The sequence below is a fragment of the Pantherophis guttatus genome, chromosome 12 (assembly GCF_059756535.1).
Source record: "Pantherophis guttatus breed Tessera chromosome 12, ASM5975653v1, whole genome shotgun sequence".
Classification (NCBI taxonomy): Eukaryota; Metazoa; Chordata; class Lepidosauria; order Squamata; family Colubridae; genus Pantherophis; species Pantherophis guttatus.
The window spans coordinates 3,782,599-3,805,443 of NC_142074.1; the positions used below are offsets into that span (position 1 = coordinate 3,782,599).

General features: G+C 42.5%; 1 protein-coding gene across 2 annotated transcripts in view; it reads left to right on the forward strand.

The window, feature by feature from the left end:
* The first annotated feature begins 853 nt into the window (after window positions 1-853).
* The window catches only part of ABCB7 (ATP binding cassette subfamily B member 7), a 76,570-nt gene continuing 54,578 nt past the window's right edge, over window positions 854-22,845 (forward strand). Inside the window, exons 1-2 of one of the 2 annotated variants that reach the window (XM_060692037.2) lie at window positions 854-883; window positions 17,583-17,660. In XM_060692037.2, coding sequence (XP_060548020.2) covers window positions 869-883; window positions 17,583-17,660 — 93 coding nt within the window. In that variant the 5' untranslated portion in view covers window positions 854-868. Of the gene's footprint in view, window positions 884-6,496; window positions 6,699-17,582; window positions 17,661-22,845 lie in introns of those variants that run through there. The other variant, XM_060692036.2, reaches the window with a different exon arrangement.

Consider the following 22,845-nt stretch of genomic DNA (forward strand, 5'->3'; position numbering starts at 1 on the left):
TATGTAACGAACAAAGTATTTAAAGAGGCTATTTCATTCATTCAGATCTCGGATGTCTTCTGCTTGTCTCCCCTTTAGTTTTTTTGAGCAGTATATTATTGTGGGTGGGAAAATTGGCCCTTTGCTGCCGTGGCCCCCTTCTCGTTCCACGCAGGCAGGGCTGCCTCGGCTGTGGTTGCGCGCAAACCGCAAGGGAGCGTCTTCAGGCAGACAAGCCGCCGATCCTGCTGCTGGCAAACCGCAAGGGCTGCATTTGCCCAGGGGGCGAAAATAGGACGCATTTCCCTTCTGTTTTAGATCTGAGAAGTCGAGAGCTACTTTTGTATGCCTTTGAAATCGCAGATATAAGCAGCCCTTGACTTATTACCATAATGGGGAGCAGAATTCCGTTGGCGAGCAGTCCTAACCGATTTTACGACCTTTTTTGCCGCAATTGAGCAAATCACTGCAGTTAAGGGAGTCGTGCAATTTTTTTTTAAATTTGATTTATATGCCGCCCTTTTCCGGAGACTCAGAGCGGCTTACAATGCGTTAAGCAATAGCCTTCATCCTTTTGTATATTTATACAAAGTCAGCTTATTGCCCCCACAAACTGGGTCCTCATTTCACCTACCTTAGAAAGGATAGAAGGCTGAGTCAACCTTGAGCCTGGTGAGATTTGAACTTGCAGTAATTGCAAGCAGCAGATGTTAATCACAGTGCTTTAGTCTGCTGCGCTACCAGGGCGAATCCCACATCGAGTCCCTTGAGCTTCTGAAACTGGCTGGGAAAGCTACAAATGGCAATCCCAGGAAGCTGCAACGGTTGTGAATCCATGCTGGTTGCCAAGAGCTTGACTTTTGATGTAAGGATGCTGCAAAGGTCATAAATGCAAAGACCGGTGGTAAGTCACTTTTTTCAGTGCTGTTGTATGGTCACTAAAGGAGTGGTTGCAAGCCGAGGATTACTGGTAGCCGCTGTCTGTATTTAGGTTTATAGTGCAGCGTATAACACCATAGTATCTAATTTTCTCTTTTATACAGAGTTCAGTTTGAACAGAAACACTCATCCTAATATAGAATATAGTTTGTACAGCGAAGGTCCGTACCAATTGTGTCCTAGTTTTCCTAGTTTTTTGAAGAAACAGGTGCAAACTTTTACCTCTTTCCACTTAGTTTTACAACTTTTTTCTCTTTCCGTCCCTCTGTTTATATTAATTTCATTGCTGTTTTCTGATTTTAAATGTATTGTTTTCATTTAATATTTATTTTATACTTAAATATTTTGAGCTTCAGAAAATTAAATTGAATTGTGTGGTTCAGAATTGTTTTTCCAAAATTAACTACTTTTTTTGTATTTAAAAGCCACAAGAAAAGAAACCTGAGGTTTTTACTTAGTAATTTAAATTATGCTTAAATAACATAAAAGAGACTAAGGACTTGATATTAAAATCAAAGTAAATAAAGCGCAATTTATTCTCATAAAATGATATGTAAAAGAAAAGATGCTAATCACTCCAAATGTTCTAGATTTGCCCTTTTCAGGTGGTTGTCCAATTAGACTGGTGCTCAATTTATAAAGCCAATGGACTCCATCCATTGGCTGCTGTGTTTCCCTCAGTAGAAGAGAGTTTGCACTGAGTTAATAGTATTGGAAACGGTGCCAGCACATTAGATTAATAGACAATTCCATCATGTTCTATTTTATCTTACATCATGAGCCATAAAACTAGATCATTTTTCAGGATTGCGTGGAAAGTACGGAAAACACTCCACAACCTGTAAAATGATCAAAATTGCCATCCTTCCATCTTGAGTATACATATATTGAATCAAGATGCAGTTTAAAATTTCACTTGGGGGGGCGGGACTACAGGTAGTCATTTAATGAAGTGACTGTTAGAAGTTGTGACTGCACTGAACAATTGGTACTTAGGTTGGGTCCTCAAAGTTATGGGTTTTGCAGTGGCCCCATGGTCAGAATAACAGAGTTGGAAGGGACCTTGGACCTAGTCCACTCCCTGCTCAAGCAGACCCTATAACATTTCAGACAAGTGGCTGTCCAGTCTCTTCTTAAAAGTGATGGAGCACCCAGAACTTCAGAGGCAAGCCATTCCACTACTTAATTGTTCTCACTGTCAGGAAATTTCTCCTTAGTTCTAGATTGGCTCTCTTCTTTATCAGTTTCTATCCATTGCTTCTTGTCCTGCTTTCAGGTGCTCTGGAGAATAGGTTGACCCCTCTTCTTTGTGGCAGCCCCTCAAATAGTGGAAGACTGCTATCATGTCACCCCTAATTCTTCTTTTCACTAGACTAGACATACGGTACCCAATTCCTGCAACTGTTCATGTTTTTAGTCACGTGATCAAAATTTGGATGCTTGACAGCCTGCCTGCATTTTCAACTTTTGGATGCCCTGCACTCTACTGCCTCTGCTACTCCCTCTGCCCTCCCCCCCTGCCACACCCAGCTGACCTTCACTGTCTTCTTGCCCTGCTGACAAGACGTGCCTGGCCTGCCTTTTGCAAGGCAGCTGCTGGCTGTGCAATGAATCTTTTCTCAGGAAAGGCCAGGCCGGGTGTGCCTTGTCAGCAGCAGAAGAAAACAGTGAAGGTTAGCTGGGGAGGTGGCAAGGGTGGTAGAGTGTAGAGCAGCCAATAGGGCAGAGATGGGGAAGATAGTGGGTGGGGGAGAAATGAGTGCAGCAGAACATAAACAGACTAATGACAATGCAGCGTTATTCTAATTATTGCAAACGGGGCTACAGAAGTACTGGTGCAGTCATGAGATGTTTCGCTTAATAACCATTTCCCTAAGTGATGGAAATTCCAATCCCAATTAGGGTTGTTAATCAAGGAACACCTCTACTTCAGTTTCTCCTCTCCTCCTGTTCCTTATTCTAGCTCTTCCGCTTTTAAATGTGCACATCAGCCCAAAAAATAAGCAAAAGATTCAGCAGGATGAATGATCACAAAGTTATAACTGCAAGAAAGGATTTTTATCTTTGAATTTATTCCAGTCTTCAAAACTTTTGCTTTGTTTCCTTCACCCTAAATTCCTGTTACTTATATGGAACACCCCCTCCCATCTTTTAAGCCTTATTTATAAATTGTTGTACATAAGACTGCAACATTGTACATTTAACTCTAAGAATAAAAAATGTGTTCAGGTGTCTGATCAATAGAATAATCATTTATATTAAATTTACAGTTATATTTAATTCATAACCCTTAATTTTAAAAGTGTTTTTACTTTATATCCATTTATCTCAAAGAGTCCATTGCAAGCATGACCAATTCAGGGGACAGTCAATTAATTTTAGTATTTCATTACTATAGATCCCCAGTATAACTTTCTTTTCTTAATCACTCCAAGGCTCTTGTTCCTTTTTTGCCAGTCACTAGTGATATTTTATTTAAAAGATTTTGGTTGGCAGCAAATAAATTAACTGGGAAATTCTGCAAAAGTTCAGCAATCAATGATTCAATTACATGAATGTTGCTGAAAAATATGATATGATGTAGAATGCAGATATCCTTGTTATGATTATCATGTCAGTATCTAAAATCAAAGAGGTAATTGTCAATCACACCCCAGTATTCTTCATTTTGGCGAGATTCTACATACCTCCGCTGTGTGTGTTTGTATAACACATAGGATTCCCAAATTCTTCCTGATGATTGACAGATGGTGGTAACTTTTATTGGGAATATTTTCCAATTTATATTACCATGCCAACAACAATCTGTTACAATTATGCAGCCAGGTAAAACAGATGACATTTGCCAGTGTTGATGCAGACTAATTGTCAACAGCAGGTATGAAGCAGTGTCCAACAATCCTGTTTCCTCCACAGTCTTCCCACATTGCATTTTTGCTGAATGAGCAGGCTCTCATCAGTTTCAACTGTGCTGGATCTACCAATGGCATCCTGATGATTGAAGAATGATTGCACACAAATCTCATACATGAAGTGATTCTGACCACCTACTGTTTACTTTGATTCTATATCTAGTTCTGACAGAAAGAGACACTTGTAAACTCTTTTGACCAGCAGGATATGAAAAAAACCTACAATGCAGTAAGGCAGATGGGTGTGCCACATACTAATTCCAAGGGAATAATAATATTCCAAGAGATATATTATTGATACAGAAAATAAATGTTATCATTTTCTAATATTTAACGGTTAATAGATGTGTGGGTATAAGTGAAGGGAATTTCCTGCAGATCTCAGGCGGCACCTCCAAGGATCTGGCTTGTCCTATAACATTAGGATCTTTTCCAGGTCTTTTTTTAAATTTATTTATTTTTATATGCCTTACAATGCGTTAAGCAATAGCCTTCATACTTTTGTATATTTTATACAAAGTCAGCTTATTGCCCCTATAAACCGGGTCCTCATTTTACCCACCTTAGAAAGGATGGAAGGCTGAGTCGACCTTGAGCCTGGTGAGAATTGAACTCGCAGTAATTGCAGGCAGCTGGATGTTAAATGCTGCCTTAGTAGGAGGCATTAGCCTCCTACGCCACTCAGGCTCCTTCATGGCTCCTTCACATCATGGCTGTGTTCTTCAGAACACAGCCATGATGCATGGAGTACAGGTAGTCAGGGGTGAAATGTAAAATTTGTTACTACTGGTTCTGTGAACGTGGCTTGGGGGAGTAATGTGACTGGGTGGGCGTGGCCAACTTTTTTCTTTTTTAACTTTTCAAAGCATTTTTTCTAATCCTTTGAAAAGCCTCTGCCGATCAGGCAACTCAGTTGGGATCGTCAGAGACTTTTCAAAGTATTTTTTTTTGCTAGTTCAGCAGATCAGCGGATCAAATCTCACTGGCTCAAGGTTCCATCCTTCCGAAGTGGGTAAAATGAGGACCCAGATTGTTGGGGGCAATATGCTATTTAGTATATTGCCTTTGGTGTATACTTTGGGGCAGCATAGAAATATGACAAATAAAATAAATATTTTTTTTTTACCACCTCTTCGGCCAAGAGGTTGCAGAAAAAAATGCTTTGAAAAGCCTCTGATGGTCCCAGCTGAGCCACGTGATCATCAGAGGCTTTTTTTAAAAAAACTTTTAAAAGCATTTTTTCTTCGGAAGAGGTTGTAGAAAAAATGCTTTTAAAAGTAAAAAAAAAAAAACCTCTGATGATTGTGCGGCTCACCTGCGCATGGTGGAGGGGGGGCGCAGGGATTTTTGCCACCAGTTCTCCGAACCACCCACCACCATCGCTACGGGATCAGGCGATCCGGTCTGAACCGGGAGCATTTCACCCCTGCAGGTAGTCCTCAACTTATGACCACAATTGAACCCAAAATTTCTGTTGCTAAGTGATACATTTGTTAAGTGAATTTTGCCCCATTTTACAATCTGTCTTGCCACAGTTGTTCAGTGAATCACTGCAGTTGTTAAGTTAGTAACACGGTTGTTAAGTGAACCTGGCTTCTCCACTGAGTTTGCTTGTCAGAAGGTTGCAAAAATGGCTTGCATGACCTCATACTGCAATCATAAATATGAAGTCTCTGGATTGTGATCACGTGACCGTCATGTCACTTTTTCCAGTGCCGCTGTAACTTTGAACAGTCACTAAGTGAACTGTTGTAAATCGAAGGCTCCCTGTATTCTGTGATTCTGCAAGAAGAGACCAGCCCATTTCTTGTCACTGACTTCTGTGAAGTGCAACATCCATGCTGCAGCATGCCGGCAGAAATGAGCTAGAACATGCTGGAGACATGAAAAAGCGATACTGAAGCCATCTCGAGTCCCATAAAAGTGAGCAAGGTGTCCCTATCAACCGAAGGAATGGATACATATCAAGTCACAGGCGTGGCTTCTGCTCGGCAGGAAAGAAGCAAGCGACGGAATAAGCTCTCAGGTGGGGAACGAGGGACCCTTTATTGACTTGTGGACTTCAATTCCCAGAATTCCTGAGCCAGGATTTTTTTTAAAATGTAAACTTCTTGCTCTGGTTTATGTTGCCATGTAGTAAATGGCTGGCTGAGGAATTCTGGGAATTGAAATCCACAAGTCGTTCCCCACCCCTGAAATGAATGAACAACAAGCCAAATAAACAAGAGGCAACTCCAGGAGGAGGAAGCAATCCTTGGATTTCAGTTTATCCACCCATCAAGTCAGCCTGGGGAGCCTCCACGGGTGCTGGAGAAAAGGTGTGCCAGCCGCACCACCACGCCTCATAGTGTGGGAGACAACACACAACCATCTTCAGCAGCTCCACAAACCCAACTCACACTCCTAGCCAGAGGTCTTCCAACTTGGCAGCTTTAAGACTTGTGGACTTCAACACCCAGAATTCTCCAGACAGCATAGCTGGCTGGAGAATTCTGGGTGTTGAAGTCCACAAGTCTTAAAGCTGCCAAGTTGGAAGACCTCTGCTCCTAGCCAACCTCCCTCCCTCCCCTTCCCTCCTCCCTCTTTCAGACCTCCAAGGTCCCTTCCAACTCTATTCTCCAACTCTATCGTCCTGATATTGTTTTTCTCTCTCCCTGCCCCGCGCGCGCGAGCCTAGGCCCACTTCCGCCGGCGGCGCCCGCCCCTTCCGCTTTTTCCCCCGTCATTACCCTTCCCCCCCCCAATATGGCGCTGCTGAGGGCTCTACCGAGCCTCTCAGGTGACCGCGCGGCGGCCACGGCACTTCGGACCAGGCCGCTTCGGGTTTGCTTGCGCTGGCGGGGCCGGTCGCTCCCGGAGGTCTCTCGGGTAAGGCGGCGGGGCTCTGGCGTTAGCGAAAGGCCGGGCGGGGGCGCCTCCTGACGGGGCCGGGGACAGAGCGGGGAGGCCGGCAGAGGCGAAGGACTCCGGGGCCGGGCCGCCTTAGCGGGGACGCTCGTGGAGAAGTTGTTTAGGCCCCACCCGGGGAGGGGAAGAGCGGCTGGGCGGCTTAAAGTAGTTGTCCTGAGTGTGTCCAGGAATTCCAGGGGTGCCCCTCCCCCCTTCTCCCCCCCTCCCCCGCATTCTGGCTCCCGGTTTCTCCGAAGGTGCTGAAGTTGCCTCGTTGGACAGAGAAACAGCTGCAGGCATAGAACATGGAATAACAAAGCTGGAAGGGACCGTAGAGGTCCTCTAGTCCAGGGGTCTCCAATCTTGGCCACTTTAAGACTTGGGGACTTCAACTCCCAGAATTCCTCAGCCAGCTTTGCTGGCTGAGGAATTCTGGGAGTTGAAGTCCCCAAGTTTTAAAGTGGCCAAGGATGGAGAGCCTTGCTCTTTTTGGGGGGGGGGTGATTTATATGCCGCCCTTCTCCGGAGACTCAGGGCAGCTTACAATGCGTTAAGCAATAGCCTTCATCCTTTTGTATATTTATACAAAGTCAGCTTATTGCCCCCACAAACTGGGTCCTCATTTCACCTACCTTAGAAAGGATGGAAGGCTGAGTCAACCTTGAGCCTGGTGAGATTTGAATTTGCAGTAAATTACAGGCAGGCACTGTTAATAACAGTGCTTTAGTCTGCTGCGCCACCAGGGCTCTAGTCCAGGGGTGGGCAAATGTGGCTCTTTTGCAACCCGTGGACTTCAACTCCCAGAATTCCTGAGACAGCTTGGCAGGTGGGGGCTGTCTCAGGAATTCTGGGAGTTGAAGTTCACAGGTTGTAAAAGAGCCACATTTGCTCACCCCTGCTCTAGTCCAACCCCTCCCCCCCATCCCGCTCTAGCAGGAGACCCTGTACCCCTTCAGACAAATCATTGTACAATCTCTTCTTGAAATCCTCCAGTGATGGAGCACCCACAACTTCTGGAGGCAAACCCTTCCCCTGGTTCAGGGGTGGGCAATTGTGGCTCTTTTACAACCTGTGGACTTCAACTCCCAGAATTCCTGAGACAGCTTGGCTGTCTCAGGAATTCTGGGAGTTGAAGTCTACAGGTTGTAAAAGAGTCCACAATTCTGGGAGTTGAAGTCCACAGGTTGTAAAAGAGCCACAATTGCCCGCCCCTGAACCTGGTTCATTGTTCTCACTATTAGGAAATTTCCCCTTAGTTCCAGGTTGCTTCTCTCCCTGGTTATTTTCCATCCAGTGTTTCTTGTTCTGTCCTCTGGTGCTTTGGAGAATAGGTTCACCCCTCTTCTTTGTAGCAGCTCCTCAAATATTGGAACACCGGAAACAAGCCGGCAAACCCTGCACCAAGAACTCTGGGGATTTTTAAAGGTTCTTTTTTGACACTGCTGTTAGGATGAATTCCTCACCCCCTTCATTTTAAATAATTCATCTAGGTCGGAAGGTGGTATGATTCTCTGAAAGGAGTAACCGTGGGAAGGGGCAAACAACAAGTGTCCCAAAATAGGGCTGGGAGTTTGCACAGGAGCATTTCGCACTTCGGTGTTTGGTTCAGAGTTGAGCTCCTCTCAAAAGTGGCTTTGCACAGGAGACCCCATCTGCTTCAGAAATGACTGTCAGGATCGTTGATTGTCTGTACTCATAATCATTAAAAAAGTAACTTCTTGCTCTGGCCAAGTTGCCATGTAGTAAATGAATGTGCTTTAGAACGTTACTTGCTGTACAGAAGTTGTGGGAAAGGGTTTTTGGTTTTGGTTTTTTGGAGAAAGTGAATGAATCTTAGGCTTCTTGTGTTGATGTTAAATGGGAGAACATTGATTTAAGATGCTTTTCTCTTTGAGGATATTTCTTCTTTTGAGAAATGCATTGCAAAATTTAAAAATGTATTCATAATTTCATAAGAATGTAGTCATTTGCTTTATAATCAACATATAAAAGTGTATCTGTCATATTGTGTTTATCTTCAAATCTTTTTCTTTAGCTCTAGGACAGAGAGGTATTCGTTTCTTTGAATTATTATATTGGCTAAGTGGAACAAAGAGTTTATAAAAAGGCAAAAATGATTTTTTTCCCCAATTGATATTTGGGCTAGATTTTAAATGTTAGACTTCTAATGCAGATTCTTTTATTTGCTTTCATTAAGTTACTGATTAAGCTATTGATTGCCACAGCAATGAATACAGTGAATTTGCTCAGGCCGATTTGACAAAAACCAAATATTTTTAGGAAAGGTATGAAGCTTTGCTGAGCATGAAAGGAAAGTCTCACTTAAAAATTGTGTCTTGTGCAATTTTATTATTTCAATTGTAGGAAGAAATATCCTTCTGGGTTCAGTTCCAAGTGGGGAAAAAGACACTGGAAATATGGAGACTGCTTGGAAAGATGGTTTAATGGTGGACAGGATCACATGGCTTGAGTTCCTGAACAAAAAAGGGGACGAGATACAGCAAGTCCCTGGGTTTTATGCTCTCTCTGGCTTTGAACTTCCTGGGGCCCCAAAAGAGTATCCTGATTGGTTGTCAGACTCCCAGGGGGTGGGGGTTTTAGCTAGCCTTGCTGGCTGATGTAATCTTCCCAGGTGCCATGTGGTGAGTTTCTGTTGCTAGATGGGTCCTATTGTCAAAGATTGAGTTTCTGCCTCTGGCCCATTAACAAAGGGGGGGAGGCAGGAAGGTGGGAGTTGCTTTGTCTTTAAAACATGTTTCTCCATTTCTCAACCAGGGAAACATAATATTCTGCCTTTTTAATATTTCCTAAAATATTCTTCTAGGAAAGGGGTGGGTGCTAACTTCCTACACTATGATAGTAGAGAAAGATGGTCATGCTACATGGTCTTTGATAACTGAGTTGACATCTGCACATTTAAGGCTAGCATTACATTTTTAAAAGCAATATTTTCTTGGAAGATCTTAGGCTAATCATACAGCTTCCAGAACATGTTAATTGTGCATAAGAAGATTGCAGATCAAGGACCTATCTTATCTTACCGTTTAACAAATGCCATGCCTTTTGGGTCCTAACACAAAAGCACAATATTCCTTTCCATGTTATTCCAACTGGTACTTGGGAAGACCAGAGCCCCTGAAGTGGTTACTTTTGTTATACAGGAATAGTTTGCTTTTCTTGGACACTGAACAAATCAACTGGGTGGATTCACACAACATCCTTATCAAAATTAAACATATCACATTTTAATTTAGCTTAATGGCTGTGATGGTACAACAATACTTTAAAATTTGTGAAAATAAATAGTCATCACCTCAGTAGGAACGTAACAATGTTCTGTGCTCTTCAGTCTATAGTCATGCTGGCCACATGGCCACAGAAATGTCTTCAGACAATGCTGGCTCCTTTGACTAGCAGATGGAAATGAACATCCCCCCCCACCCCCCCCCCACCCCCGTAGAATCTGACATGACTGGACAGGGAAAGCTTTAACTTTACCTTTATTTATTGAGGAAAATGGAATTTTATTTAACAAATAAAATATTTTGGTTGAAACTGCCAAGAGTACATGCATTTAATAAATTCATTTTTTAGAAATGCCATTACTTTACTCTTTCTGCAGTCTTTAAATACAGACTTTGGAAAATGTTACATATTTTGTTGAATAATTGGCAGTTTCATATTTGAAAATTTAAACAGAGATATATCATCCAGACAAAATAATTTATTTTCAGATTTTGAAGCTATCTTGCCAGTAGTTGCATTTGCCTTCGTTTTCTGACATTCTTCTTAAAGTTATCTGCACATCTACCCTGCATTTTCTCTGCTGTTTGGCAGAGGCAAATAATTCAATTACCTTCTCTATAATTTTTTTATCTACCTTAGTTCCATTTTTGTCTCATTAAGACTGGTCATTTTCTAGAAGAGGAAGAAATGTCTTTTCCCTCCCTCCTGATAATGTTACTAACACTGTTCACCGCCAATGTTGGTAACCTCTTGACTTGGTACTTTACCTCATTGCAATGTATGTTCCAGCTCAGTTTCTTCTGTTAGGATTTTTTCAGAGCTAGGTGTGCCGTACAGGGAAGATTTGTGTGGTTTTTCTTTACTTTAAAACTAATTTCTTCATTCTTTTGGGAAGTGTATTGATCTTGATAATGTTTTACGTATGAAAAATCATTAAAATCATAGCTGCTGTTGGTTGATCTTTGACAAAATGAGAAGTTTATAAAAATGCCTACAAACTAACTCTTTCTTTCTTTCTTTCTTTCTTTCTTTCTTTCTTTCTTTCTTTCTCTCTCTCTCTCTCTCTCTCTCTCTCTCTCTCTCTCTCTCTCTCTCTCTCTTTCTTTCTTTCTTTCTTTCTTTCTTTCTCCAATCTTCTCATTAGCCATTGTAGCATAAGTAGCATATCTGTTTGTAAGGGAATATAGAGCTGTCCTCCAAGTTATGAGAAAGTTATAATCTTGTGGGGCTGTATTATTAGCTGTAATGTATTAGCCACATGAGGCCCTTGGGCTGCAGGTTGAGCACCCCTGAAGTAGATGGTGTACTAATGGAAGCCATTTAACACCATTGTTACCTTCCCCAGAAGTGGCTGACCAAGATCAGATCAAAAGCAAGTCGTGTAGTAATCTGGCAGGTCTCAAAGAACCCCAGGTTAACATGTAAGGAACTAAAGATCTCTCTTGCATTGACAAATGTCAGTGTTCATGAGACTACCATCAGGAGAACATTGAATAGCAATAGTATTTGTTGGTCGCGTTGGTGGATGATCTCTGGAGGGCTCGGGACAGGGGTTGTTCCTCTGTCCTGGTCCTGTTAGACCTCTCAGCGGCTTTTGATACCATCGACCATGGTATCATGCTGCAGCGGTTGAGGGGGTTAGGAATAGGGGGCACCGTTTTGCGGTGGTTCTCCTCCTTCCTCTCCGACCGCTCGCAGTTCGTGTTGGCAGGGGGGCAGAGGTCGACCTCGAGGCGTCTCGCATGGGGAGTGCCGCAAGGGTCGGTCCTCTCACCCCTCCTGTTCAACATTTATGTGAAGCCGCTGGGTGAGATCATCCGTGGTTTTGGGGTGAAGTGTCATCTGTACGCTGACGATACTCAGCTGTACATCTCCACCCCAGACCACCCCAACGATGCCCTTGATGTGATGTCCCGCTGCCTGGAGGCCGTGCGGGTCTGGATGGGGAGGAACAGGCTCAGACTCAACCCCTCCAAGACCGAGTGGCTGTGGCTTCCGGCGCCCCGATATAGTCAGCAGGTGCCATCGCTGACTATTGAGGGTGAATCTTTGCCCCCCACAGAGAGGGCTCGCAATCTGGGTGTCCTCCTGGACGCACGGCTGTCTTTAGAAGAGCATATGACGGCCGTGGCCAGGGGGGCCTTTTATCAGGTTCGCCTGATTCGCCAGTTGCAGCCCTTTCTGGACCGGGACGCCTTGCGCACGGTCACTCATGCCCTTGTCACCTCCCGGTTGGACTATTGTAATGCTCTCTACATGGGGCTCCCCTTGAAGAGCACTCGGAGGCTCCAGCTGGTCCAGAATGCGGCCGCGCGGGTGGTTATGGGCGCAACCCGTTGTGCCCATGTGACACCCCTCCTGCGCGAGCTGCACTGGCTCCCAGTGGTCTTCCGGGTGCGATTCAAGGTGTTGGTTACCACCTTTAAAGCGCTCCATGGCATAGGACCCGGGTACCTCCGAGACCGTCTTCTGCCACCAATAGCCTCCCACCGACCAGTCCGCTCCCACAGAGAGGGTCTCCTCAGGGTGCCGTCAACCAAGTTATGTCGACTGGCGGCGCCCAGGGGGAGGGCCTTCTCTGTGGGAGCCCCAGCCCTGTGGAACGAACTGCCCCCGGAAATACGTAAGATCTCCGACCTCCGGGTGTTTCGTTGTGCACTCAAGACCCTGTTGTTCCGCCAGGCCGGGCTATCAACACAATAGTTTTAAATTGGGGTATTTAAATTTATTGGGGTTTTAAATTTGAGCCACTTATTTAATTATTTTAAATTTTATATCATTGTTTTGTCTGTGTTTTTAAATAGGCTGTACACCGCCCTGAGTCCTTCGGGAGAAGGGCGGTATAGAAATAAAATAATTATTATTATTATTATTATTATTATTATTATTATTATTATTATTATTATTATTATTATTATTATTTTGGAATGGTCAACTCAAAATCCTGACCTTAATCCTATAGAAATGCTGTGGAATTGCCTGAAGTGGGCAATTCATGTGAGGAAGGCTGACAACATCCCTGAGTCGAAGCTGTTCTGTACAGAGAAATGGACTAAAATTCCCACAACACAACGTAAAGGACTAACCAACAGTTGTCAGAAATATCCAGTAGCTATTGCTTCTGAAAAGGGAACATACTTATAGGTAGTCCTTGACTTGTGGCCTTTAAAAAATTGATCTATGACCATTTTTCATGCTTGTGACCATTGTAGCATCCCCATGGTCACGTGATCAAAATTTGGGTGCTTGGCAAGTGGTTCATATTTATGACGGTTGCAGTGTCCCGGAGTCATGTGATGCACTTTTATGACTTTCTGATGAGAAAAGTCAATGGGGAAGCCAGATTCACTTAATAACCATGTTGCTAATTTAACAACTGCAGTCATTCACTTCACCACTGTGTTAAGTACAATTTTTTATCTTTAGCTACTTTTAAGACCTGACTAGGGATCAGATCATGTTTCAAGACATACTTGTGCAGAAATATTGAAAATTGAAAAAGACTCAAGTACCACTGTATTTGGGAACTAATAGCAAATTCTGCAATTTTTCAGTTACATTGTTTGATCATGTTGGTAACATTTTATGTATCTGTTCTGTAAATAACGACTTCATCTGTGCATGAAGCACAATTGATTTATAGAACTTCTTTTAATTGTCAAATTTCTGCTTCATCAAGCAAACAAATGCAATATTTACAAGCATAGAATGCTGCCTACATTCTGAAATAGTGTCCATTCCTCTCCAATATCTTATTTAAATTTTTGGTCATATTAAAACAAGAAAAAGCACCTTTGGGACAATCATGACCTGGATGACTGAGAGTCTCCATAGACATTTTGGTCATATAATGACCAAGTAATATGTTGTTTAATTTTTTTTTATCATATAATAAGATCATAGTTTGCAATACTAAAGCAATAATACTTGCAGTTTGCAGGATTAAATATCTGGATATTCTCAGTAGAGAGTATGGTTGTCATGGTTGTCCTAAAGGCGCTTTCTTGTTTTGCTGGAAGGTTTCTTGTTTCTCACACAAAAAGCCTATTCAGTTCTGACTGAATAGTGGAGAATGGAATTCCTTGCAATCATATGGTTGCTAACTTTTGTGGACTTTGGTATTGGTTTATCCAGGCAAAACAGGAGCAAATTCTGACAATAATTCTGTTTTTATGTACAAGCTCAAAACAGCTTTCTTTCAGACCTTTCAGGATCACAACCTCCAGTTTAAGAACTCCTCTATTAAGTTAAAATAAGGTTTATTTAGTGTTAGCTTAGCATGTTGTTTGCACCAAGCTGTGTGGCTTATAAAGCTAGTACATGGCAAGAATAGGCAGCCAATGATCTGCAAGGCCCCCTTAGATCTCCAAGGTCCCTTCCAATCTGTTATTCTGTGTTATTTCTTTGTCTTTTTCGGCCTGAAGCAAACCATTTATTTAAAAAATCAGTTTGTGTGCTAATACATAATAGTTGTGGGAAGGGGACAGTTGGCTGAAAGAATGGGAATAAGTTAGTTATTCCCCTTTAAACCATCTCAGGCTTACATGCATTTGGCAGTATTGGTTGCCGGGGGAATCTCAGTATCTTGATTTTAGACAGTGACTGGTGATTTGGTGGAAAATAATCGATCCATGGGTCTTTCGCTTCTCCTTTTTTAAAGCAAAAATTTAATGGGCCTGTGTAATTGTAATTGATTGAGTGTTCTTAGTATTCAGTATTCTGGAAAAAAAATGGTATGTTAGAATTTGTGATAACTTCACCAATTTTGAACTTACCAAATAGATAAGGGAACTTGAATATAGATGATTATCAGCCTAGCAACGTTACTTCAGGGAAATACCCAGGTATGTCTGTGAGTATCTGTTGAACTCATATATGGTTTTTCAAAACCAGGATTTGTAATCATGCTAAATTAGATACTGCATTTAGCAAAAATGAAACAAAGATAAATTATTGATCACCGGTGCACAATATTTCACCCAGAGGTACCTGAATATTCCAGATAAAGCTCAGTAATTGCTTCCAGACACAGTGGCTCGGTTTGCCCTCAGCCCCCATGCCAAATTCTGAAGCTATAAATTTCCCACTTTTATGAGATGGAACATAAGTAAAAACCGTAATTTAAAAGTAGTATATGACCACCTGATGCGGCCCCAGCCACTTCATGACTGTCAGGCCAGCCTCCGCTGTTAAATGCAGTCCTTAGCCTTCATAAATGGCTCCTGCCTGATTTGCAGAGTCAGCTAGCTTTCCAAGGTGCTTTCTGCTGTCCAGGTAGAAGCCTGGCAGATCCCAAAGCATTGCTGTAAATAAAGTTGAGCTTGGCACTTTGCTCTAAAGCATGCAGGCATTGTATTAAAAAAAAGATTAAAGAATCTTTTTTTAAAAAAAGAATATAAAATGTATCATGCATTTTGATTCTTCTAAAAATCATTATTAAAGCAAGTAATTGGTAGCCTTGTAAGAGTTGTTCAGAAAAATGAAAGTTTAACTAATTAATCTTAATTAATTAGTTTGGACTCTAATTAATTTGGACTCTGTGGCCTTTCTTGTGAGACTGGATGTTATTTGAATCAGTAATGCCATAAGTAGAAAACTAAGAAGGAGCATCACTTTCTGCATTTTGTGTAATAAATTCCTCACTCATTAGCAAAATCCTATTTAATTTTGCAAAGGGCAAATTAATCTTAATGGATACAGTTTATCTAGGGTTTTATAAATATTGCAAGGTATACATTCTGTAATAAAATATAGAATGTATTAATATTACTGATGCAGAATGAGAATGAGGTATAAAATGTGCCAATTTGTATGTGATTTCATATGGAAGAGTATACTTGCTCTCCCCTTATAGTTGGTACATGCATAAATAACTTGGACTGAGCTCAGTTTATTGTAAATCAAATAACAGACAAAACATAAATCCCCAAATAAAAATTTAAGTACAATAAGTAAAATCCTAGATGATGATAAAGATGTAATATTTTATGTTTTGAAAGTTTTGAAGCCAAGATAATAACTTTATGATCTATCATTCTTATATGTTCAAATAATGTGTACAATCTCGTCACTTTTAAACAGTTTTTTGATAATTTTCTTAGCAATCCCTGACACTAGTATTTTGGACTACTGTTTTGTCTGATATTCATTTAAATTAGGGGACTGCAGCCAAGAAATTAAAAGACGCTCCTGGAGAGGAAAGCTATGGCAAATCTAGACAGCATACTAAAAAGCAGAGACATCACCCTGCCAACGAAAGTGCATATAGTCAAGGCTATGTCTTTCCCAGTTGCAATGTATGGCTGTGAAAGTTGGACCATAAGGAAGGCTGAGCGCCAAAGAATGGAGGCCTTTGAACTCTGGTGCTGGAGAAGACTCCTGTGAGTCCCTTGGACTGCAAGGGGATCAAACCGGTCAGTCCTAGAGGAGATCAACCCTGACTGCTCCTTAGAAGGTCAGATCCTGAAGATGAAACTCAAATACTTTGGCCACTTAATGAGAAGGAAGGACTCACTAGAGAAGGGCCTAATGAGATTGAGGGCAAAAGAAGAAGGGGACAACAGAAAATGAGGTAGAATTAGAATTACAGTTTGTTTAGTGACCGTTCAAAGTTACAACAGCACTGAAAAAAGTGAGTTATGAGCAGTTTTCACACTTACAACTGTTATAGCATCTCCATGGTCATGTGATCAAAATTTAGACACTTGACAATTGATTCACATTTATGATGGTGTCAGTGTCCCGGGGTCACATGATCCCCTTTTGCGACCTTCTGGCAAGCAAAGTTAATGGGGAAGTCAGGTTCACTTAACAATGGTGTTATTAACTAAACTACTGCAGTGATTCACTTAACTGTGGCAAGAAAGGTCATAAAACAGGGCAAAACTCACTTAACAAATGTTTCACTTAGCAACAGAAATTTTGGTTTCAATTGCGGTTGTAAGTCGTGGACTATCTGTATCTAATATATTTGACAAGTAGATAATACTAAGTTTAAAAATGTTGTGTCCTGGGCCAGGTTATTTGAAGGATCATCAACTCCTAATTATATTTGCTCGTCGCCTCAGATCTGCCAAGAGAAACATTCTGCAGGTCCCGTCCCTCAAGGAAGTCCTCTTGGTGGGGCCAGGGAGATGGGCCTTCTCTGCAGTGGTGCTTGCCTTATGCAATATATTCCCCACTCAAAGTCTGAGTAGCTCTTTCCCTCCTTGTTTTCTGGAAGGCCCTGAAGAGAGGGAGGGAGGAAATTCGATTGTAATGGAGCCATCTGAAATTCTCACTGACTTTGTGATATGGTCATTGTTTATATACCTCTTTAGCTAAACTCCACCCATTTATTTCTTGTGAGGTGGGTGGCCATATAAATTTAATAAAGAAATAATATGAGGTAATAGAAATATTAAGGGGAGCAGGCAGAGAATTGCCATTTAGCTCTTTAAATAGTTGCTACTATAACTTACACATGTTCCCCAACAGTTTTCATTTTTTCTTTTGTTTCTTTTCAGAACCAAATGCTCTTTCATTATGCCGGACGTGTCTCTGCAAAATGATTGGAGTGTTTCAGTTGTGGACATTGTGCTATTAATTATTACAGCCTTGTTTTTTCTTTCTTTCCAGGTTCTACCAATTTTAAATCGGCCCTCATGGCACAGCTCAGGGAAATGCTATTCAAGGCAACTATTAGATGCTGCAAAGGTAGTATTGAGCATTTTTTTCTTTTTCTCTCTTGACATTCTGCTAATGAGAAAGACTTGTAGACTCTCCCTCCAAGCTTGGCCCCAGTTTATGTCCTGCTTTTTACTTAATCCTTATAACTTTGCTTTCCAACTCCAAAGAATTTAGATTTAAAAAGCAAAACTTTCTTCTTAGAGAACTATTTTTGTAAAGACTCAAGAAAATGGATGTGATTGTAAAAATAAAAGCAAGCTTTCAGCAGCAACAAAGAGTTTCTTTCTAGTACAGGTATCGCTTTGGAGGAGGGTCTAGTAGGACAAGTTGGCACAGCCAACTCAGCGCAGCCAACTTGCTGCGGGACAACTCACCATGAGATAACTTGCCCTGGGACAAGAGTTACACTAATATTGAAGAAATGGTGGAATGAAATCTTAAAGAAAGGCTGAAAAAGGAGGGACAGAATGAAATGTGACTGGCAGAAACTAAAATTATTTTTAAATTATTTTAAATACTTGATGAATTGTCCCACAGCAAGTTGTCCCATGGTAAGTAGGCCACAATGAGTTGTCCCACAGCAAGTTGGCCATGATGTTGTGGCCCGTACGCGGCCTATGCAGCTAGTAGCTGATTCCGACAGCAAGGAGGCTGGTGTGGTGCTGCGCCAGCAGCCTGTGAAGCTGTGCAGCTCATTGTCCGACTTGAGTCGGACTTGAGTCGGACAATGAGGAGGCTGGAGAAGATGTGGTGCCAGAGGCGGGGATTCAGTCAGGGCCTTCAGAACCTCCAGAAGCTCCCATAAGTGAAGAGGAGGAGCCTCTTCTCGATGCACGGGCGCGCAGAGCTGCCAAAAGGCAGGAGTGGCTCCTCAGGAGGAGGTCTCCTCGAGAGTAAGGCTTGGGGCTAATTGGCCACTCCCTTAGTCTATTTAAGGAGGAATGCCGACTGAAGCAAGTTGCAGGGAACAACTTCATTCACATACCTTCGTGCCTTGATCTTAGTTCTTTGCAAATTGCTTCTGGGCTTTCTGCCAACCATAGTAAGATTAAGATTATTTATTCTTTGGATTCTTGCAGGCTGTTAAGAAAGTTAATTAACAGCCTTTGTTTGAAGAAAAAACTGATTTTATTTTAGTAAACTAAGGTTTGTACAGACTTTGTGTGTGCTGCGTTCTTTGGAGTCCGTAGCTGGGGCAGAACACATGGTGAATTGGCTGCACCAAGTTGTCCCATTCCATCCGAGAACACCATCACACCAAGCGGCTGAAGGGGAAGTCTATGAAGATGACCTAAGTCTATAGGTCAGGGAGTTGCCAGCTGCACTGATGCCAAGCTGGCAAGCTTTCCAGTTGTTCTTAGAAATAAACAGAATCCAAAGTCTTTTTGCAACCCTACAGAAATGAGTTGCCACTACTTTAGGTTAGCAGTCGCGACTTTTATTTTGAACTAACCACACTTCTGGTTACCAAAGCCAGGCTTAGAGTGCAACAGGTTTGACAATAGATTCAGGCTTTGTAGTGCAGGTAGTCTTCACGTTATGACTGTAGTGGAGTCTGCCCATTATAGTCCTAAATTGTGACTGTCGTAAACTGGTTCATCACGTGACAGGACCAGATTTTATGACCTTTTGGCAGTAGTACTGCATGTGTGGCAAACATTACGCAACCGCCATGCTCGTAAGTGAATTGTTTGTTATCTGTGCTTTTGCTGAAAACTGGAAGTAAACCCTGATTTGAGCAAAAATGTTATGAATTGTGGCCATGTGAATGTCGGCTGGTTGCTGAATACCTGAAATGTAGTCATGTGACTATAGGGGGGGCAGTGGTCATTGGAACTTCAGAAGTACTTTTGGGGGGGGGATCTGGCCTAATTTTGAACGGTCACAACGGTCAAGAACTACCTGTAAATTACCAGCCAATCAGAATCTAGGCTTGTACCCTAGTAGTATCTTTGAGTGCATGTGAAAGCATTCCTATCCAGAAGGGCCTGGAAAACAAACTTCCTACTTTGCCCATTTTAGAAACTGAGCACCAGCAACTTCCCTTGTACACAGCATTGCAGGCATCTGAAATGGACAGGCCACCAGTCAGCCCTTACCAAAATCATTAGAAAAAGGCCTCAAATAGTGGCCCCACGGTGGGCAGACGGCTTCACTAACTGCATCTCATGAGCCACGTTTGGTGTCCCAACAGGCCTCCTGTTTTCCCAGTGACCAGCAATGCTAGGCAGAGCTGTGTTCAGAAGCACACTGAGCCTAAGAAATAAACCCAAGGCCAGCAAGGCTAATCTGGCTGCAAATGTCTGTTTTAAAGGATAACCACTTATCAGTATTCTTTATCGTAAAGCCCCAATCTAGGCAACGCTGAGGCTCAGTTACATAGTCTTGAAAACAAGAAGCAAGCCTACCAGTAGTGGGTTTCAAAAATTTTCACTACCGGTTAAGTGGGTGTGGCTAGATGGGCATGTGACTTTGTGAGGGTGGCCAACTTGACGTCACTCATGCCCACTCAGTCACGTGACACCCCCCCACACACACACACCTAGCCATGCCTACAGGAAAAGGTAGGAAAATTTTGGGAATTTCCACCTATCTACCCCCGCCCTCCCTTCACCAGTCGCCCCTGTTTTCCCTCCTTTAGCGGCCCCTGCCCTAGTCCCGCTTCCTCCCCCACCACTGCCTCTTGTTCGGGCTGCTTACCTTCCGCGGCAGCTGGTCCAGAGTCCAGAAGGCAAGCTGACCGGAGTTTTCGGCAGCCCCCAGCCAGCCGCCGCTGCTGGAAAGCAGCTGGCAAAGAAGCCTCTCAAGCTTTGCGACTACGGTGGCTGGCCACAGGCCACCAAAAAGTACCGGAGGTCACGGAAAAAGCTGCTGCCGTCGCCGTCATGTTCTTCGCGCATATGCATCCCATTGGACTTGCAAGGCAATGGGATACGCTTGCGCGAAGAACATGGCGATGAATATGGCGGGCAGGGTGAACGAGCGGCGACTGGGGGTCAGGGGTGTGGCCAGCTGGCCATCGCTATCGGTTTGGCGACCTTGGCCAAATTTCTGCCAACAGTTTGTGGTAACCGGTGCAAACCGGTTGAATAGCACCTCTGAAGCCTACCTATCAATATTTTCCTCTTCAGCCTGAAATGGGAAGCATGGTTTAAAAGGTGATGTCAGATCTTCCAGAGATAAGCTGGAAGAAAGAAAGAACTACTACTCCATCATCCTTAATCCAAGTATACAGCCACACAGGTAGTCCTTGATTTACAACCGGTCACTTAGCAACTGTTCTGACAGACTTACCTAGGAGGTACTTACAACCCAGATTCAAATTTACAATGATTCCCCCTCCCCCCACTCCCAGATGGTCGCATGACCACACTTCAGACACTCAGCAGCATGATTGCATTTATGGCTATTTGCAGCATCCCACAGCATGTGACCACATTTCACAACGTTTTTCCTGAACCCCGGAATTTACTTCTGGTTTTCAGCAAAACCACACCATAGGGAACCATTGGTATGCTGTGATTTGCTTAATGACCACCACAGAAAAGGTTGTAAAATGTAATTGACTGTTACTACTGTCACATGTTTCAACCGCAATGGGTAGGCTCCATTAATGTGGTAATTCGAGAACTGACTGTACTCCCTATTTATATTTGGTCATGCACAACTTGTACTCTTGAAAGTAATAAATGAGAGCCTTTAAGCTCATGCTCCCAAGCTAGAAAGGAATTTATCTTCAGCATCTAAGTACAGATTTCCACTGCATTCACAAATATACTCCTAGTTGTAGATCCAGTGTACAAATGATTAATTTTCCTTCCTTTATTTTTAATTTTGTTTTTTAAACATCTCAACTGGAATAGAACTTTGTAATCTGATTAATATTTTGCTGTTGAGTTCCCGGAAGAGAGAAGCCACTTTGTGGAAATTAGAAAGCACCCAAGAACATTTAGGAATAGGAAGGAGAAGTTGGAACCTTATAAAAGTAGTCAGCTGCATAGGAAATATTGCTTGAAGCACGTCAGAGAAACTGGCAGCCTATTGATGCTCTCAATCAAATGTTGATATAGCACTTAGCACTAGCAGACCAATAGCAATAGCACTTAAATTTATATATCGCTTCACAGTGCTTTGCAGCCCTCTCTAATCAATTCACAGAGTCAGCCCCCAACAATCTGAATCTTAATTTAACCAACCTCGGAAGTATGGAAGGCTGAGTTAACCTTGAGCCAGTCAGGATCAATCTCCTGGCAGTCATCAGAATTAGCCTGCAGTACTGCATTTTAATCACATGCACACCACAGTTCCATGGATGGAAGGCTGAATCATTGTCAACCTTGAGCCGGTCAGGATGGAAGGAATTGAACTCCTGGCAGTGTGAGCAAAGTTAGCCTGCAATTTGCATTCTAACCACTTTCATTTCATTCACGCAGCATGCTTAACCCTAAGGTGATTAGGACAAAATGGCGGTGTTCACTTCATCTGCTTTGCCGAAATGAATAATTCCGATTATAATTTAACAATGTTTTCTCACACACCACATGAAGATAAAGACTGGATCCCACAACACTGTAAATCCATTCACTATAGCCTAGGCCAGGGGTCTCCAACTTTGGCAACTTTAAGCCTGGGGGACTTCAACTCCCAGAATTCCCCAGCCAGCAAAGCAAAGCTTAAAGTTGCCAAGGTTGGAGACCCCTGGCCTAGACTAGCATGATATGCAAACCCAGCTACAAATATATTCTGTCACCTTTCTGTCCATCTGGAATGTTCAAATGTAGGACATTAATTCAGAAGATGCAGGCTGCATTGTCAAATAAAAATATCCATTAAAAAAAAAAGCTATCTGATCATCATTAAAAGTATCAAAGTGTAGGAGGCTTTTAAAAGAATTGTGTTTACTAGCAGAAGGGACTTTCCTGCACTTTTCCTCCAGTTGTATCTTCCTGAAAAACTGGTCCTGTAGGGGGGAAATTTACCGAAAATTTGTCAGTTTAAATTCCAGCTTGTAGAAATGTCAAGATTATTCTTAAAATGTTTTGAACATCTCAAGAACAATATTTTTTTTTTTTTAATTTTGATTTATATGCCGCCCTTCTCCGGAGACTCAGGGCGGCTTACAGTGCGTTAAGCAATAGCCTTCATACTTTTGTATATTTATACAAAGTCAGCTTATTGCCCCCACAAACTGGGTCCTCATTTAACCTACCTT